Here is a 20,965-nt window from a genome sequence, read left to right on the forward strand (position 1 = left end):
TGTGTAGGAAAAAATATCCCGACCGTGTAAGGTAAACAACAATTACTATTGGTGAATAGTCTATCACTATTAATGAATAGTACTTCACTATTGTGAATAACGTTAGTATTGATGATCAATAGTGTCGCACTATTCTTGTGAATATTACCTGCACCAATAGCGTACTTTTCTACCAAAATTATATTATCTGTGCTCTGATACCAGTTGTTGGAAAGCGTATCAGGCTAATAGAAAGGAAAACTATATTTAAAGAGAAAAACAATAAATTGCACAAGACAAGATTTACGTGGTTCGTCAATATTTACCTACTCTACGGCCACACAAAGAATAGCTCTTTATTAATTGAAGAGAAAGAAGAAGTTGAGGGGATGATTACAACTGAAGAAGAGGATGCCTATTTATAGGCTGAACGTCTGCTGAAAAAAAGTTTCAGCGAATGTGAATACGCGACAAGACGGTACAACAAATTCCGCGCCGAATTCTTTCTTTCATATTGTGTCAGCCCAAGTTTTCTGGCCCTTCTTTCTTTATGTCTCTTTCTTTCTTATCTTTGTTTCTTTTCATTTACCCACATGAGTTTGTCCCATCAGAGTCTTCCTTTTCAAATACTACTATTTACACTCTCCGTTTCAATTTATGTAAATTCATTTGATTGGGCACGGAGTTTATGAAAATAGAGAAGATTTTTGAACTTGTGGTATAAAATGAGTCACTTATATTTTGTATGGCTATACATCATTACATAAAGGTAAATTGTTTCCAGATAGGGAAATGAGTCATTCTTTTTGACACGGACTAAAAAGGAAATATGTCCACATAAATTGAAACGGAGTGAGTACTTATTTCCAAACAGTAAATTCCAGTTGGACATCATTTAAGCACCAAGAACCTAATTGGATTATGTTCTTTTTTTCTTTTCTTCAGTAGGTAGAGCATCATAACTAGTACGTGATAATCATAAATGATGCTTGAAAATGACATTCTAGTTGACAACTATCAAGTCTGACTTTGCATGGCATAGTGCATGCATTTTGTGAATATACACTTCATGCACATAAAACAGGATAAAGTATGCGATCAAGTTTTTTTATTAACTTGGGATTCATTGTGAGTTTGAAAGAAGGTTCTGAGTTTGTCCCATTTTGGTAACTTTTAGGAAGTTGCATTAATTAAGTTTTAGAGTAAAGTATACATTAATTAAGCTAATATTTCATTGCTACAGGATTTTTCATGAATTTGCATATACATATTTTCAATTAAGCTATACATGGACATCAGTTGGGTAGTCTGTTGAGTGTTTCTTGAATGCGTCTCTAAGAGACCTCTCTTGCTCTTGGAGGTTAGGTAGCATCTGGTCATATACATCTGTAAACAATTCTGTCAATGGAGGTTTTTCCATTTTCTCTGCTGTTTGAATTGCCTGCAGTACCTGCATCAAGATGAAAAATTGATCTATAAATCAATTTCCATTTTATTCCATATATTTCAAGATGGCATGCCCATGTTGTACCTGTTTCTTGGTATTTCTGCAGAATTCAGATTCCTTGTCATCACTCCACCAACCATTTCTCTGAATCCATTTTCTGAATCTGGCAATGGGGCTTCTGACTGTTTTCCAGTATTCTATTTCATTTGTTGCCCGATACCTTGTAGAATCATCAGATGTTGAATGGTGTCCCACTCGATAAGTCATTGCCTGAACATTTTCACCAAATGCACATATAATTTTTCACTTCATTTAGTTGGTAATTATGATGCATTCGAAAGCCAATGACAGTATACATAAGTTTCACCTCAACTAATATTGGTCTATCCTCATTGATTGCCATATTCCGAGCTGCATGAATAGCACTATAAACAGCAATAGCATCATTTCCATCTACTCGAATACTTCTTATTCCATAACCTAGTCCCTTTGTCACAATGCCATCACCTGCCACCAGAAGAAAAAGGGGAGAACCTAAGGAGATAATATAGATTAATCACATTCCCATGTCCCAAAAAATGTGATTTAGTTCCCCTTTAGAAATCATTCAGGTAATTTTATGCTTTATTTTCACTAAGTAATATAATTAAGTAAACATAAGTGTATTCTTTCTAATAGCTTGAACTTTTAGATAAGGTGGTAACACAATTCAGACCGAAGAGGAAATGAGTTTTACTTCGGAACTGTTCATTTACAGGGGTGCTTATGGCCCATCCATTATTCCGGCATATGAAGATAACAGGAGCTTCCATAACTGCTGCAAAGTTCAATCCAGCATGAAAATCTCCCTGCATTGATGTTTTTTCACCAATAAATTTTAACTGTAGTTAATTAACATTCATCTCTAGTGAGAAAGTAAGTTTAATTTCAAAGCGCTCATTTCCAATATTTACCTCACTGGTTCCACCATCCCCTGTATAAACAACAGCACATGTGCCCCTTTTATCCAGTTTTAGAGAATAAGCCACACCAGCAGCCTGAGATATCTGAGTGCTGAGCAAGAGTAATAGAATAAGTAGGCACATTATCGCGATTTCTACAGTAGGAATTTAAATTAAGATGTATCTTACGCCAAAGGTGAAGAGATGGTAATAACATTGTGTTTCTTGGAACCATAATGTACTGGCATTTGTCTGCCTTTTCCTTTATCATCCTTATTCCCAAAACATTGGTTGGTGCATTCTTGCACGGTAAAGCCACGCCATAGCAAGACCCCTGCTTCTCTATACTGCAATAACAATATATCCATTTGGTTCACATTTCCATGTTTCACGATTGCATAACTGAAGTTAAAAATTTCATATTATAACCTGATACAATCATATGGAAGTTCAATATGTGCACGGCTTTCAAATTTAGCCCAAGCCCAAATGACCCGTCCAAGGTTGGACTGGTTATTGACCTGCTCATTTATTGAACACATCCCGTTTTGACCCAACTCATATCAACTTGTTTAAAGTTGAGCTAATTTTTAGGCAAAACTGATCTATGAGTAACTTTACCAAAATATCTTAGAAATAATTCGTTTTTATTTTATATGTTATATATAACCATAAGAAAAGAAAAAAAGTCTTATTTAGTAATTATACAATTCATAAGAAAATAACACATTAATTAAAGCTATGTAAGAGTTGGGTGACTTGAGCTATGACCCAAATTTTAACCTATCTTGACTCAGCCCATTTCAGCCCAAATAACTCTTGGACGGATCATTTACCCGCCCATTTATTAACTCAGCCTATTTTGAGCCGCCCAAAATCGGCTCAACAGGTCCATTTGACCCCCAAAATATGTGCAATCAAGGTGATGGAAATTACTTGAGGTAATGCAAAGTCATGTGGAGATAGAGCAGCAGCAGATGCAATGTTGATGGCTTCTTCACCACAAGATGTCATATAGAAGGAAATTCTGCCTTGCCTTTGTGCTTCATAAAGGAATGTGTCCATAATCTTAAGAGTAGCCATGGCAGTGTACATGTTCACAGCTAGTTCTTCCCCTACCTGACATATAATTACTGTCCATTACATACGCAAATTAATAAAATTGGCTGTCCGGAATGATTAGTGTAAATAAATTTTTATATAATCGTATGATTTAACCTGTTATAGAAGGTTACTTGTTTCAGTTGTAAGTAATTAAGTATATATATTCTAGTAGTAAGGTTTCAAGATTTTTGTGGTACCTGCTCATATATGCTATCGGAAATTAGAGAGCCATCATCATTTAGAACTCGATAACATGGCAACCTCATATCGGATGCCTCTGAAATAAACTTCATTTGTGATGTTAATGGAATTTTCCCACCTGGAAAATCCAAAGCCTGTTGAATCAATAATAATTAATGATTATCAGTTTACAGAAGTATATCAATACTTATCTTCAGTAAATCATGCAGAAAGTTATAAACTCTCTTCATTGAGCCTAAACACATAAAAAATTTAAAGATTTAAGTATTTAACAAGTTTCAATCTCTAGGCATTTTCAATTTACATCTAGTACTTCAAAGTCTTCATTTCTTAATTAGTAATTTCTTATATTTTATTTTCAATAACACTGAAATGTCGTTAATAAACGCATAATAAAAGATTGGACACCCGTTAAACGTCAGTTCCTTAGAAATTTCAAACAAGTATTACTTCCTCTTTTCCACACGTTATACTTGATTGAATTTAGATTTAAAAAAAAAAAAGACTTTTGACACTTAAGATAAATGTAAATCATATATGACAAAAAATATTCTTAGAATCTTGTAACATTTAATTAATATGTTTGATGTTATTGAAAGGAACAAACCCAGCTATAAAATAAATAGCGAAAGAAAGAGAAAAAGGTCAAAGAAATACTCAATGAAGAAAGAAAACAATATGCAAAAGACAAAGAAGGAAATGTATGCTGCACCAAAAGTCAGCACCAGCAAAATCCACAGTGAGGAAAAAAGAAAATGTGTGGTTAATATCGGCGCATGTAAGAAAAGAAGCAGTATTCATATTCTAATATTTGCATATAAATAGGCATCCCTTTCCTCAATTAATAAAGAACTATTCTTTGTGTGGCCGTGGAGTAGGCAAAAATTACCGAACCACGTAAATCTTGTCTTGTCTTGTACAATTTATTGCTTTTCTCTTTAAATATATTGTTTTCCTTCTATTAGCCTGACATATTTTCCAACAACTGATATCAGAGCACAGTGTAATTCTGATAGAAAAGTACGGTACTGGTGCAGGTACTGTTCACAAGAATAGTGCGACACTATTGATCATCAATACTAATACTATTCACAATAGTGAAGTACTATTCATTAATAATGATAGTATTGTTCACCAATAGTGATTGTTGTCTACCTTATACGGTTGGGACATTTTTCTTACACATAGTAGTATTTGCAGTTACTATTCACAGGCACTATTCACATAAAAATAATTTGTAAAAAATGGCATCGGAAGAAGGGAAGGTTAAGATTAACAAGTTCAATGGCAACGATTTTGGATTCTGGAAAATGCAAATAAAGGATTGTATGAGAAAAAATTACACTTACCTCTGACCGAGGTAAAATCAGAGAATATGGCCAAAGCAGATTGGGATCTATTAGATCGTCAAGCTCTTGGTGTGATTCGTTTCACGCTAATACGAAATATAGCATTCACAATCATTAACGAGAAGACCATTGCGTGCTTGATGAAGGCGTTATCAAATATGTAGGGGAAGCCATTGTTTCAAATAAAGTCTAATTGATGCGTCGATTGTTCAACTTGAAGATGACAGAAGGTGGATCTGTTACGGAACCTATCAATGAGTTTAATGTAATATAACTTAGTTGAGTTCTGTTAATATAACACTTGATGACGAAGTCAGGGCATTGATTCTACTATCATCTCTACCGGATAGTTAGTCTGCAACAGTAACTGTTGTTAGTAGTTCATCGAGAAGTACCAAATTCAAATTGGATGATATCAGAGACTTGGTTCTAAGCGAAGATATTCGCCGTAGAGAATCAAATAATTCCCCATGATATGCTTTTTATAACAAAAGCAGGGGGAGAAGCAGCCAAAGAGGATAAAGTCATAGTCATGGCAGATCAAAGTCAATGAGAAGAGGGCAATCCAAAAATCTCAAGGACATTACTTGTTGGAATTGCGATAAAAAGGGTCACTACAGTAGTCAGCGTAGAGAACCAAAGAAGAAGAATGGTGAAAATTCGGCAAATGTAATTATTGAACAAGTCGGTGATGCACCAATTAGTTGTGCAAACAGTCGAATCTTGGATTCTAGACTCAAGTGCATCCTTTCACTCTACCTCATGCAAAGAATTATTGCATAATTATATTGCTGAAAAATTCAGAAAGGTTTATCTAGCAGACGACGAACCTTTGGATATTGTAGAAAAAGGTAAAGTTCATATAAAGACTTCACAAGGGATGCTATGAAAATTGCAAAATGTCCGACATGTTCCTGGCCTCAAGAAAATCTGATATTCATGGGTCAGATTGATAGTGAAGGATACACAACAGTATTTGGTAACAGATCGTGGAAGATAACCAAAGGATATTTGGTTGTGGCATGAGGCTTCAAGAAAGGAACATTGTATTCAACCGCAATACAGAGAGATACTATAGCAACAGTTGATCATGGTCGTGATAAAACATTGTAGCACCATAGGCTCGGGCATATGAGTGAGAAGGGAATGAAGCTATTGGCATCCAAAGAAAGATTGTCAAACCTCAATCATGTTGAATTAGGTTTGTGCGAAGATTACATTTAAGGGAAACAAAAAAGAGTTAGTTTCTCAAAGGCGGGAAGGACGCTAAAGAAAAAGATGTTGGAACTAGTTCATACGGATTGTAGGGACTAGCTCCTGTAACTTCTCTAGGAGGCTTACGCTATTATCTCACCTTCATTGATGATTCCACGAGAAAAGTATGGGTTTATTTTCTTAAAAATAAATCTGATATTTTGTTACCTTTAAAAGATGGAAAGTTGAAGTTGAAAATCAGAGAAGCCTAAATTCAAAACGTCTGAAGTCTGACAATGGAGGAAAGTATGATAGTCAAGAGTTCAAAGTATTTTACTCCGAGAATAAAATTAGAATGATCAAGATAGTTCCTGGAACACCGGAACAAAATGGCATTTCTAAGAGGATGAACAGAACCCTGAATGAACGAGCCAGAAGTATGAGAATACATTTTGGGTTGGCGAAGTATTTCTGGGCCGATGTTGTTAACACGACAGCTTACCTGATAAATAGAAGACCCTCTGTACCACTGAATTTTGAAATTCCTGGGGAGGTATGGATAGGAAAGGAGGTAACTCTCTCACATCTGAAATTTTTTGGATGTATTGCTTATGTGCATATAAACTCTAATGATAGAGATAAGCTTGATCCTAAAGCCAAAAAATATTTCTTTATTGGTTATGGTGATAATAATTTTGGTTATCGATTTTGGGATGATCATGATAGAAAAATCTTAAGCCACATGAATGTCATATTCAATAAAAATGTGATGTACAAGGACAAGCTTGGAGTAAAACCAATCAGCACCAGCAAACAGACATCTGAAACATTTGAGTTAGAAGAAATCTCAGATAATGAAGTGGCTAGAGAGATTACAACTGATTCTACAAATTGAAGATGAAGAACCAGAAGCCGAATCTGGATCAGAATCAGAATTGGAACCAGAACCAGAGATAGAATCAGATGTAGAACTAAATATGGAGTCATGACTTGAATTAAATTCGGGATCAGTTACTCCTGAACCTACATTAAGGAGATCTAAAAGAGTCACGAATGCTCCAGATATGTCAACTCTCTCTCTTCGCTATTTACTTCTGACTGATGTTGGAGGACCATAACATTTTGTTGAAGCAATGCAGGTGATAAACTATGATAAGTGGAAGCTAGTTGAAAGAAGAGATGAATTCTCTTCAAAAGAATAAAATATGGATACTTATAGAGTTACCAAAAGGAAAGAAGGCATTGCAAAACAAGTGGGTGTACAAGGTCAGGGAAGAGCATGATAGTAAAGAGACCGAAAGCACGATTAGTAGTAAAAGACTTTCAGCAGAAGGAAGGAATTGACTACACAGAGATCTTCTCTCCTGTAGTCAAATTAACTACTTATCAGGTTAGTGTTAAGTATTGTAGCTGCAGAAAATTTGCATTTGGAGCAGCTAGATGTTAAAACTGCTTTCTTGCATAGTGACTTTGAAGAAGACATCTACATGAAGCAGCCTGAAGGTTTTCAAGTTTCTGGTAAAGAAAACCTTGTGTGTAAGTTGAAGAAGAGATTGTATGGTTTGAAACAAGCTCTCCGACAATGATACAAGAAATTTGATGGATTCATGCATAACAATGGTTTCACGCGATGTGAGATGGACATTGTTGTTATATCAAAAATCTTGATACATCATATATCATTTTACTGGTGTACGTTGATGATATGTTAATTGCAAGATCTAACATAAATGAGATCAACAGGGTTAACCAACAACTGACGGAGGAGTTTGAAATGAAAGACTTAGGACCATCTAAGCAAATGCTTGGGATGAGGATTAGCAGAAACAGGTCTGAAGGAACCTTAAAGTTGTCTCAACAAAAGAAAATACAAAAGGTGCTAAGCAGGTTCAGTTTTCATGATACGAAGACCAGAAGCACTCCACTCGGAAGTCATCTTAATCTGTCAAAGGACCAATCACCTAAGACAGATGAAGAAAGGAAGTACATGTCCAAAGTTCCATATGCTTCAGCAGTAGGAATTTTGATATATGCTATAGTTTGCACGAGACATGACATAGCTCATGCAGTTAGAGTTGTCAGTAGATGCATGTCAGATCTAGGAAAGGAGCATTGGAAAGGTGTAAAATGGATATTGCGATAACTCAAAGGCACCTCAGGTATGGCACTTTACTTCAGAAAGAGTAGTATTATTTTACAAGGGTTTTCTGATGCAAACCTCGATGGTGACCTGGATAGTCGAAAAAGTATCACAGGCTACGTATTTACTTTGGGTGGTACAACTGTTAGTTGGATGTACAGGCTTCAGAAAAGTATTGCTCTATCTACAATTGAAGCAGAGTACATGGCGAACTCAGAAGCTGCGAAAGAGATGATATAGCTTAAGAACTTTTTGGAAGAGTTGGGAAAGAAGTAGGACAATTGTGAACTTTTCACTGACAGCCAAAGTAAAATTCATCTTGCCAAGAATTCAGTATTTCATGCAAGATCGAAACACATCCAGTTGATGTATCATCATTTTCGAAAGTTGATAGAAGATGGAACTATGTCCCTGAAGAAGATACCAGGATCGAAGAACCTGACAGATATGTTAACCAAAGTAGGCTGTGTATTGCCTCAGTTGGCCTTCAAAATTAATAATGTAAAGGCACCACATAGAGACATGTAATACTTCTTTTGATGTATATAGGTTTGTAGGGGAGATTGAAAGAAACAAACCCAACTGTAATATAAATAATGAAAGAAAGAGAAAAAGGTCAAAGAAATACTTAATGAAGAAAGAGAACAATATGCAAAAGGCAAAGAAGGAAATGTATGATGCACAAAAAGTCAGCAGTAACAAAATCCACAGTGTGAGGAAAGAAGAAAATGTGTGAGTTAACATCGGCGCATGCAAGAAAAGAAGCAGTGTTCATATTCTGATATTTGCCTATAAATATGAATCCCTTTCCTCAATTGTAAATTATCCCTCAACTTCTTCTCTCTTCAATTAATAAAGAGTTATACTTTGTGTGGCCGTGGAGTAGGAAAAAATTATTGAACCATGTAAATCTTGTCTTGTCTTGTGCAATTTATTACTTTTCTCATTAAATATATTGTTTTCCTTGTATTAGCCTGACACGCTTCCCAATAATTATTTCTAAAAGTATTTTTAAGGGTAAAGGGAAATGTCAAAATTAAAAAGTTTTTAAATATGTCAATTTTATTATAACACACTTTCAAAGAGAGTATTATTGAAACTAATTGAGTATCTAAAATCACTATTCATACACTCTCTTTATCCCAATTTGTTTGATGCAATTTGAATTTATAGAGCCAAACGAGTTTTTCTTTAAGCACAAGTATGCCATATGTCTTTTAAATAATTTAAATATTTAATTATGGTGACTTTTATACTTTTTATGCAGTTTCCTATCAAATTAACCAATGAACGAGAATGAAATCGATAGAGTAATAGAAAGAAGAGGAGATGAAGAAAACTTGGAGAGAAATCTAAGAGATTCTCATTTCTTTTGCATACTACAATAATGAGGTGTACTTCATATATATACGCATACCAGCTAACTACATCCCTAACCGACTAAGCTGACTCCTAACATAAATAACTGACTCATTAGCTAACTAACTAACCATTACACATCAGCTTGCTATGCTCTCAGCACTCCCCCTTAACTGATGCTTTGAATATATTTTCAACTCCAAGTTGATTCAACAGGACTTCATGTTGTGCTTTCCCGATGCTCTTAGTCAGCAAATATGCTAGTTTATCCTTTGTTGAGAGATGATGAGTTGTGATTACTCCTTGTCTTAGTTTTTCTCTCATAAAGTAACAATCGATGTCTATGTTCTTGGTTCGTTCATAAAATATAGGATTTGTTGCTATTTGGATGGCAACTTTGCTGTCACAAAACAGATCAACAGGCTGGTGCAGTTCAATTCCAAGTTCCCTGAACAAACCTATTAGCCAAGTAACTTTAGCCACACAGGATGCCATGCATCTGAATTCAGCTTCAGCTGAACTTCTAGCTATAGTTTCTTCTTTCTTTGACTTCCATGACACCAAGGTTTCTCCAAATTTCACAAGATAGCTTGTGACAGATCTCCTGGTCTACAGGCAAGAGCCCCAGTCAGAGTCACAAAAGGTTTATAGATGTTTGGTCTCGGTTGATGGCATTAGGAGTCCCAGACCTGGTGATGCGTTCAAATATCTAACAATCCTTAGAGTAGCTTCCATGTGTGATTGTTTTGGGGCATGCATATACTGGCTCAACACTTGTACTCCAATTGAGATATCTGACCTAGTCATGGTCAAGTACAAAAGTCTGCCTACAAGCCTTTGATATTCTCCAGCATCATTTAGTATAGGATCTTCATGGCCTGCACCTTTGTTAAACGTTCTGTCATACTCAATTGAAGTAAGTTTTTGAATGCACTCCAAAGGAATATCAGTTGTCTTTGATCCTCCTAAGCCAAGTTCAGAGATTAACTCCAAGGAATACTTCCTTTGACACATGTGTATTCCTCTTTTCGACCTGGCAAATTTAATACCTAAGAAGAATTTTAGTTCCCCTAGGTCTTTCATCTTGAACTTCTTCTGAAGATCTTCCCTTGTTTTGACTAACAGATCATTGTTGCTTCCTGTGATGATCGAGTCATCCACGTAGATTAGGATCACAACTATGTCACCTCCTAGCTTCTGTGTGAAAAGTGAGTAGTCAAAGTGGCTTTGAACAAAGCCCAACTGTTGTAGAGCTTCAATCAACTTGAGATTCCACTGTCTTGGTGCTTGTTTCAGACCATATAATAATTTTTGTAGTTTGCAGACTTGTTTGGTCTCCCCTGTCTAGCAAACCCATCTGGAATGGTCACGTAGACCTCTTCTAACAGATCTCCTTGCAAGAAGACATTGTGAACATCCATTTGATAGATGAACCAATGTCTAGAAGCTGCCACAACTACTACTAATCTAACAGTAACCATTTTAGCTACTGGTGAAAATGTTTCTTTGTAGTCCAACCCTGCTTGTTGACTATAACCCTTTGCTATCAATCGTGCCTTATACCTCTCCACTTCTCCTGATGATTTATATTTAACCTTGAACACCCATTTGCAACCAATGCGAGTTTTTTCCTTAGGCAAGTTCACAATGCTTCGGGTGTTATTTACCTCTAGTGCTGCAATCTCCAATTTCATGGCTTCAATCTACTTTGGATCTACAGCTGCTTCTTTGTAACTGGAGGGCTCCACAATAGAGGAGTAGGAATTTAAGGCAACCTTATAGGAGGGAGTCAAATACTCATAACAAATATAAGATGATAGAGGGTAGGCACAATTGGATTTTTTGGTAATGACAAAATCCTGGATCCACAAAGGTTGTTTAATAGTTCTAGAGGATTTTCTAACTGTTTCAGGTTGTTGTTGCTCAGGGATAGGTAACGAACTGATGACAGAGTCATCGGCTACTGTGCTATCAGGTGCAGATGGGCATATAGAGTGATCCACAGTTGTGAAAGGAATTGGAGATGGAGGACTTTATGTGAGTAAGTCTTCTTGAGTAGGTGGTTGTTATGTTGTTAGGTGTTCTGTTTGGAAAAGGTTTTGGTAGATCGGGTGAAAGTTCTAACACTGAAAACAGAGGTAGTGTAGAGGGTGTAAAATGTTTGAAAAGAACCAAATCTTCTCTGAAAACTATATTTCTACTGACAAAGAATGATCTAGCATATAGGTTATAGAGTTTATACCCCTTTTGAGTGGAAAAGTACCCCATTAAGGCAACGGGAATAGCTCTTGGTGACATTTTATTAGTAACACTAGGATTTGATGCATAGGCAAGACAACCAAAGGTTCTCAAATGGCCAAGGTTAGAAGGATGTGAATGCAACATTTCAAAGGATGATTTATTCTGTAAGATAGCAGAGGGTAACCTATTGAGTAGATAGACAGCTGTAGCAACACATTCTCCCCAGAACTTCAAAGGTACAACTCCTTGAAACCTCAGAGACCTAGCTACATTCAAAATTGACCTATGCTTCCTCTCTACTATACCATTCTGTTGAGGTGTATAAATACAAGAGCTCTGGTATACAATGCCATTTTCCTTAATCAACTCATCAAACTGAGAGTTAAAAAATTCACAGCCATTGTCTGTTCTCAAAGTCTGAACATTAGAATAGAACATATTCATTACTAAAGCCAGAAACTGCTTCACCATAACAAAGGTTTCAGCTCTATTATTCAATAAGAATATCCAGGTATACCTGGAGAAATCATACACTAGTGTTAGAAAGTATCTCTTACCATCATGTTTAGGTACTCTATAAGGACCCCAAACAACACCATGTACTAGCTAGAAAGGTTTATTTGAACTAGTAGTGCTGATAGGAAATGAGAGTTTTGACTATTTTACAAGTGGACATACAGTGCAGTGATGGTTTTTATCTAATTTAAACTGTTTCAAGGACTCTATTTTTCTGAGTACATCTAAAGGAGCATGAGCTAATCTATTATGCCATACAGATAGTGGAACATTAGCAGATACTGAATAGCAAACTTCTCTGTTAGACTTCTGTAGTTGTAATTGTACTGGTAGTTGAACTTATGTAGGAGCTGGTTTCAAGTAGTATAGGCCACAGTCTTCTTTACCAATCCCCCTCACCTGCCCATTGAAGAGGTCCTGGAAGAGGCAGAAGTCAGGAAAAAATACCACACAACATTTCAGTTCCTTTGTCAACTGTGACACAGACAAAAGGTTAAACTTGAAGTCAGGAATATGTAGCACATTTTGTATTTCCTAATCCCTGAATATACTAGATGTCCCTGTGTTTGAAATTGATACCACATTACCAGTTGGTAGATGCACTTTTTCACCTTTTAGACTAGACTCTTTGTCCAATTTGTTCAATAAAGTAGAATTTGCTACCATGTGGTTAGTAGCTCTAGTATCAATTATCCACCTATCATCAATTATTCTGGATAGGAATGAAAATATACCCGTTGCTGCTGGTTGAGCAGAGCATGTTTCTTCATTCCCTTTACCAAGCATCTATAAGATTTGTTGGTATTGTTCTGGAGTAAAGTAGGGTGCTGAAAGGGGTGGTGGTATCAGCTGAGTTTTGCCACTATCACCTTGGTATCCTCCACTGCTGTTACCTGCAAAATTAGCTGTTGAAAAAGGGTCCTGACTACCAGTAGTATGCATGAGTGGTCCAGTATAAGTTCCAGAACCACCATTATTTCCTGCAAAGTTAGCTGTAGGAAATATGCCTCCCTTTTTCTAATGCTTGAAATCAGCAGGATAACCATTCAATTTAAACAATTCTCTCTAGTGTGCCCTTTGTAGTTGCAGTAGTCACATATGAGGTTAAAATATTTCTTAGGTTTCTAATGGAATCCACCTCTAGCAGATACAAGAGCAGTAATATCAGGATTCTCTATAGTCACACATGTGTGTACAATTGCTCTCTGGCTTTCCATTTCCATTAGCATAGAGTAAGCCTTGTTAACAGAGGGAGTTGGTATCATCATGAGCAGTTGACTTCTAGCTTACTCATACGACTCATTTAGTCTCATAAGGAACTGTAGAAGCTTCAATCTTTTCATGAACACAACAAATTCACGCGATTTCTCACAGTCACACCCAGGGAGTGGATCTAGACTATCAAACTCGGCCCACAGTAGACGTAGTTTTGAGAAATAGGAAGAAATTGAGCTAGTACCTTGATTGATTGTAGCAATGCCCTTATGAATCTGAAAAATTCTAGAGAGATCAACTTTGTCGAACCTCTCTTTTAGATCATTCCACACAATACTCGCATTTGAGGAGTAAACAAATCCACTAAGTAATTTTGGTGATACACAGTTCATTATTCACGATAGCACTATTGCATTACATCTCTCTCATAGATCCACTAGATTTGGACCATAGTTTTCTCGCTTGCATGTACCGTCTATAAACCCTAGCTTATTTCGCCCTAAAATGGCGATTCTCATTGCATGACTCCACACCGAGTAATTCTCCGGACCTTGTAGTTGTAGTAAGATCAAAATTGCTCCAGAATTATCATTTGAATTCAGGAACAGAGGATGATTATGACTTAGCTTCTCAGGAACTTCATTATCGATTTCTGCCATTATTGAGCTTTACCTGCAGATACAGAGCTAAGCAATTGAACTCGAACTAATCAAACACGCAATTGAGAGATTTAGATTCGAGCGACAGGATCTGATACCATGTCAAATTAACCAATGAACGAGAATGAAATCGATAGAGTAATAGAGAGAAGAGGAGCTGAAGAAAACTTTCTGCATACTACAGTAATGAGGCGTACCTCATATATATACACATACCAGCTAACTACATCTCTAACCGACTAAGCTGACTCCTAACATAAATAACTGACTCATTAGCTAACTAACTAACCATTACACATCAACGTGCTATGCTCTCAACATTTTCAAATATATGAAAATTATGTCTAAAAATTTTAAAAATTTATGTTTGAATTTGTTGTCAAACTTAAGAAGTTTGATTTTCTATATTCGAACTTCATCAAACAAATTGAGTCTAAGGAAGTATTCTTTGTAAGTTCTAACAGCAGATCACGGTTATAGACTCTGATCTCAGTCTCGAACTGAACTATGCGCACCACCTGGGTTCTACTCTAATTCTCTCCAGAAACATAGGAGTAGTTAATCTTACTTTCTTTTTCTGACATAATAATGCTAACTATATTGATTTAATGAAGTTCTAGGTTTCATTTTAACATTATTTCCGATAGTGAGTAATTTCAGATTATATCTCTTTATAGAACTTAATAACAATATTGTCATTTTTAACGGAAATATTACACTCTCAGTGGCAGAGCCACCTATGTTTGAGGGCTTTCAAAGTGTCAATGACATTCTTTCCCAAAAAAATTACATTGTATAGCTAGGCGTATAGTATATGTTAAATGATCCAAGTTAGTAAAGTCAACTAGACCAGAATAAAAATGACGATAGTACGAAGAAACAGAGAGTTCAAAAGTTGCCTGATTTTCGTGAGCAGTGTCATTATGATAATCCTCTTCATAACTGCATGGATCCAGTTTCTGTCCAGCTTCAATGGACTCGAAACGTCTTGATACAAGAACGGCGGCAGACTCGCCGGAAAAAGCCACCGGCAGCTTTCTTATAATGCCACTGCAGCTAGTCCTCCTTGAGCTTGGTAGAAAATGATTTAAGCAGCTTCTTGATCTTACAACCCAACTTGCCATTGAAATTTTCTTGAAGAAAATAACGAAAGATTTTAGGATGCTCTTTAGAAGGTAGTAAGATAATGAGCTCAAGGTTGATGTATGTAATGTGTACCATAAATATGAGGAAGACAGCTCCCTTTTCCCCCCTACTCTTTCTCTTTCTGGAAAGTATAGTCGCCGGTATGGAAACTCAGGGTGGATTTATAGGAGAAATTATGGAGCACGTGAGCATGTTCTTTTTGTAAAATTAGATATTTTATGTACATAGTTTCTAAAATTGATATAATATTAACCGTATGGAAACAGAGGGGGGCGATTTATAGGAAAAATTATGGAAAACGTGAAGCCATGATTTTTCCGCAAAATTGGATGTTTTATGTACATTTTTTCTAACATTGGTACTATAATATTAACTGTTAGCGTCCATACTCCAAGAAGGTTGAATGATACACTTGGTTGAAGGTTGAATTATTGACGAAGAGGAAAAGGGATCAATTTTCACTTAATATATTTTTTTCTCCTTTTTTTTTAGTAGTGCACCCATATTGTACTAGAAATTTTAAATTTGCCTATAGAAACAGATCATTTGGTTTGGACTAGTTATGCATAGTAATGCATGAGGGATTAATTTTTATTGAATATCTCGTTTGTTGTATTAAAAATTACTACTACCCATTGTATAACTATAATATATGTTTTCTTTTTTGTTTAAAGAATATTTGGTTACTATCACTACTAGAAATTCGGTAAAAACCGACCAAGGTCGACCGACCAACTTTGGTCGGTCAAATAACCGACCAAAGTTTGGTCGGTTTTTCAAAATATTTAATTTTTAAATTTTTTTTTTACGAAACCGACCAACTTTGGTCGGTTTTCTTTGGCGCAAAAATACGGGAAACTATTTTTGAGTCCCGCGAAATTTATTTTTCAAGAAACCGATAAACTTTGGTCGGTTTTTCAATTAAAATAAATAAAAATTAATATTAAAAAAATCGACCAAAATTGGCCGGTTAATTCGTCCGGTCATTTAAAAAAACCGACCAACTTTGGTCAGTAATTTTACTTTTTAATAAAACCGACCAACTTTGGTCGGTTATTTTCGTGCGAAAATACAATTAAAGAGTATAAATCAAATAAAAGATAGTCTTAAAAATAAAATATACCAATGGTCTAGTGGTAGAATAGTATCCTGTCACAGTACAGACCCCGATTCGATTTCCACATGATAAATCTTTTTATTACATAATTAAAATACGGACCAAATATTTTTGGTGAATCTATTAAGTTGTCACGTAATCTGAAATTAAGTGACCCAAGTGTTGGTGTTCTCGTATATTTGGCCGGCATAAGTAAAGCAACATACCAAACTGCCTATTTAATGTAGCATCATCTACCACATGATTTCTCCAATTCCAGTACTCAAACTTGTTGGACATACAGTTACATTAGTTAATTTAAAGCCCCAACCAACTGCCAATTTAATGCAACCATATGACCTCCCAATTCCAACTACTCAAACTTTGTCAACATATACAGAGTTAATTTTAAAGTCCCAACCTCTCCCACAGTTGGAACTTAAGTGGTGATGTTGAAAACATCTAAATGACAATGTTGTTCAAGAGGACCACCTAACGTCATGTCAAACCAGAGTACGAGATAGTTGTAGTATAAAGTTTTATTGCTGCTAACTGTTCAAGACGTGTAAATGCACATACACTGCTCCATTTCTGTTGTATCCAACTCCTCGTCAGTAATGTATTTTTCTTTTCTGTTAGTATCAACAACAAACACAGTATAAATCACGAAACAAAAAAAGCATCATTCTAAACTAGCCTTTCTAATGACTTCATCCCGAAAAAGGAATGGTTAATATAACTTTTCAACCAGCCAAGCAATCCAAAACCCATATTATTTACCCGAAAAATGGATAGAGTTGAATTTGTACATAGTTCTAAGGGTACGTGGTATAAATTGATATAAATCGTAAAAGTAAGTAGAAATATCTAATATTGACGGTAAAGAATGAAATACAAACCAACTTGAATAGAGAATGATTTATGGATAAGCTAGATGAATCAATATATAAAGCTCAAAAAGATAATTTTCCAAAATGAGAGTATCTCAATAGTATCTGAGTTATGTTGTATGAATGCCTTGATGATTTCTCTTTACAGAAATAATAGCATCCTTTTTATAGTGGAGGGATCCTACTTTGAATATAATTAAAAATACATAGTGGGGAACCCATGATAGATTAGCTTTTCCATGATTTCCGCCGAGATTCTCTCTATTAATGCGGCTGTAACGGTTCTTGTCCCTTGGCTCGATCTTGATCGGACTCGATATTGACTCAGGGCCCGGTATTGACTTGGGCTCGGATTGGTTGGTCTCTGGCTCTTAAGCTTGATAACTCCTCTTCACATCGTAGCTCGATATTGGCTCGAGCTCGACAATGGCTTCGAGCTTGGAATTCGATTGTTTCCTAAAACATGAGTTCGGTGACCTGGCTTCAAATCTCATCATGATATTATGAAGACGCTACTCGGTCCACTATGTTCCGATCTTGACTAATCATACGAAGGTCAAAACTGGTTTGACCATATACAGATAGTCCCTTCGTTTCTCGGGAAGGATGTGGCGAGAAACGACATGATTTTTCAACGGCTTGACTAGATATACACTAACGTTTGCATCGAGCCCGACCATGACATACGTGATAGATGTCCCGTCAATTCAGTTACCAAAGCATTAAATGCATATCAGACGACGGTCAGCCACTACTGATATTGAACCGTCATTGCCCAATCTATAAGTAGCTCCTCTCTTCACTATTTTTCACTTTTAGATCTTCAAATCTTCTAAGTTCCTTTTCGCATCTTCTGAGTTTTTCGTCTGCAAATTTGTGATTTTCACCGCAAATTCCTTCTCTAAACATCAAATACTTCCGATCTTCATCCACAGAATTATAGATGGCAAAAACGTCTAAAACCGTTCCGCAAAAAGAGGCCGCTTCTTCATCTCGACCCGTCGGTGGCGAAGATGTGGAGGAGCTTCGCCCTGAGGAATTTATTCCGGTGGGGTGTTCAAATGTAGGTGATTTTAAAATTGAAAAGCCTTCTCCGGTACCGGGCCGATGTGAGCCGATGTCGAGGTACCAGTGTTCTACCGAGAAAGTTCTCGAGAAATTCATACAAGAATGCAATTGGGATAATAAGCTCGTAGTAATCCCATCGCCTGACGAATCCATTACTACTCACGTGAAAGGGTTTTTAAGTGTTTATACTTATCCTTTCACGTTGGGTCCTCTAGACCCCGTCATCAATGCCTTTTGCAAGAGGTACGATGTGACCCTTGGCCAGATCCATCCTTCATTTTGGAGGATAGTGATTCTTCTCTAATTTTTCTCTAGTAAGATCGAGGGGCGTATCTTCACCCTCGATCACCTTATGTGCCTTTATAGTCCCCGACTTTATCGAGGAGGATTAATCAAGCTTGCTCGTTGAGCATCCAAAGCGCCATTCTCGAGTATTGATGAGACTCGCGATCGGTGTTGGATGGGCCGTTTTGTCCGAATCAAAACTTCGGACTTGATCCCTGCCGATGACTTGCCGTTTCCTGAGAAATGGAACTCGAACCGTGAGTAAACATTTCACTTTGTTCGTTTTAATTTTGTGACTGCCTTTCATTTTGTTGATCCATTTTTATTTTCTTGTTACAGCCATATCTCGGATGCCGGAACCAATTCCAAATCTTAAACAATGGGTTGAAGGTTTGGTGCTACAGAGACCGTACTCCGAGCGTGCTTGGGTCGAATTATCAAATGGTCAATGGGAGGCCCATAGTCATGGTAAGTCTCTTTCTCGATTTGTCTATTATTTGTTCTTCTTTATTTGCTTATTCCCTTTTTTGTAGGATATGGAGAGGATGTAGCCATGAGGCCCCCATCTGGTGATGAAGAGGTTCCTGCCCCAAAGCAGATTAAAGAAAGGAAGAGAAAAGATGTACCGAGCTCCTCGAGCTTGGAAAAGAAAAAACCGGCTAAGAGATCTCGCAAGCCAAAGGGGGGCTCCGGTGTCATGCCTTTGGAAGTGGTCCGCCGATTAAGGGACGAGTCCGAAGGAGGAGAAGAGGATTTAGCCTGTGTACAGGCTAATGTTGTGATTCAACATTCTTCCGAATTGGCGGAGGCAAATCAAGAAATCCTGTCCATAATCCTAGAACAAGAAGAAGCCGAGATTATCCCTTCTCGAGCTAAGATGATTGAAGGGGAGACCGAGGGTAGGACTTCTCGGGCAGTAGAAGATATTTTGAGGGATGAGCTCGGGATAGTTGATATTAGTGGATCCCCTCAGATTTCGGATGCCATGATCCAAGAGGCCAGCATATTGGAAGGTCGGTCCTACGAGGGTATTCAGGAATCAGCCGATATCTACGGTTTTCTGGATGGGCTCGAGTCAGCTGCCTCGGAGGAGGTTACCGATTTTGGTGGAATGCCGATACCAAAGAAAGCATCATGGTCGGGTCCTCCCAAGCCTTTATCGGTTCACAAACTAGTGGATCGATTCCCAGCCTCGAGTGTCGATCCTGACCGTAGGCGGAAGATAGTGCTCTCCGTGCCTGAGGATACCCGAATTCTTTCTCCCCCCTGTGGGGATAGCCAATTACCTTCGGTCCTTGGTGACCGAAGAGGATCAATCAGTGATGAATGCGGTAGGGCTCGTTTATCTTTTCAACGAGGCCCAACATGCTTTGAATCGGGTAACTATGATGGCATCTTTGTTGTTTCTTTTATACTTAGAATTATAGGTAATTCTAACGTTTTTCCTTCTATTTGTAGGCTTCGGTGTTGCATCATGAGGCCTTCCTCCGAATTCGAGAGGAGCACGATGCTGAGGTTTGGAGCCTCACTGAGAAGAGTGACTCTTACAAGCTCCTTAGTTTAAAACTTTGAGCAGATTTGACCGCAGCTCGGGAAGAGCACGAGGAGATGGCTGAGCAGGTATTCCGAATTTTCCATGATAGTGAAGATGAAAAAGAGATAACCACTAACGATTCGATTCTACAGGTTCGGCAGAGGATCGAGAAGATCGGACGGCTTAACTCACAGGTAGATGGGCTACTGGCCGAGGCAGAAGAATTTAAAAAGAGTATGGATATACTTGCCTCGAAAAAGGAAGCCGTTCAAGCTTAGTTAGAGTTGTGTGATACCCAACTTCGATCTGCGAAAGAAAATGCTTCGGGGCTGATCGAGAAGATGAATGAGCTTCAGCATCAGTTGGATTTGTCCATTTCTGATAAAGCAGGCTTGGCTAATGAACTTGAAGTGGCCAGATCTGAGGTGATCGAGGCCAATAAAAGAGTCGATGCTAAAGTGGCTCAATTCAGGATCGATGTTAAAGTTAATCAAGACAAAGCCAAGAGTATGGTCGAACATGCTAAATGGCAAGCTCGGAGAGAAGCTCTCGAGGAGGTCAGTGCTTAGGGCTTCGATGTTGGGGCCGAGATTGAAGTTGC

At 37.2% G+C, this 20,965-nt stretch overlaps 1 protein-coding gene and 1 long non-coding RNA gene across 2 annotated transcripts; both read right to left on the bottom strand.

The window, feature by feature from the left end:
- Positions 1–1,140: 1,140 nt before the first annotated feature.
- LOC104120192 (2-oxoisovalerate dehydrogenase subunit alpha 1, mitochondrial-like) lies at positions 1,141–15,624 on the bottom strand. Its single transcript, XM_009631922.4, has 9 exons — positions 15,245–15,624; positions 3,669–3,806; positions 3,304–3,486; positions 2,557–2,714; positions 2,380–2,479; positions 2,163–2,274; positions 1,794–1,933; positions 1,511–1,696; positions 1,141–1,429 (listed from the first exon to the last, which is right to left on the bottom strand). Exons 1-9 carry the CDS (start codon positions 15,467–15,469, stop codon positions 1,262–1,264), a joined length of 1,410 nt encoding a protein of 469 aa, XP_009630217.1. The 5' UTR covers positions 15,470–15,624; the 3' UTR covers positions 1,141–1,261.
- Positions 12,380–13,608, bottom strand: LOC117273390 (uncharacterized). Its single transcript, XR_004503399.2, has 2 exons — positions 13,206–13,608; positions 12,380–12,888 (listed from the first exon to the last, which is right to left on the bottom strand). It is a non-coding gene; the product is annotated as an uncharacterized lncRNA (long non-coding RNA).
- Positions 15,625–20,965: the final 5,341 nt, after the last annotated feature.

The sequence above is a fragment of the Nicotiana tomentosiformis genome, chromosome 6 (genome assembly GCF_000390325.3).
Source record: "Nicotiana tomentosiformis chromosome 6, ASM39032v3, whole genome shotgun sequence".
NCBI classification, from domain to species: domain Eukaryota; kingdom Viridiplantae; phylum Streptophyta; class Magnoliopsida; order Solanales; family Solanaceae; genus Nicotiana; species Nicotiana tomentosiformis.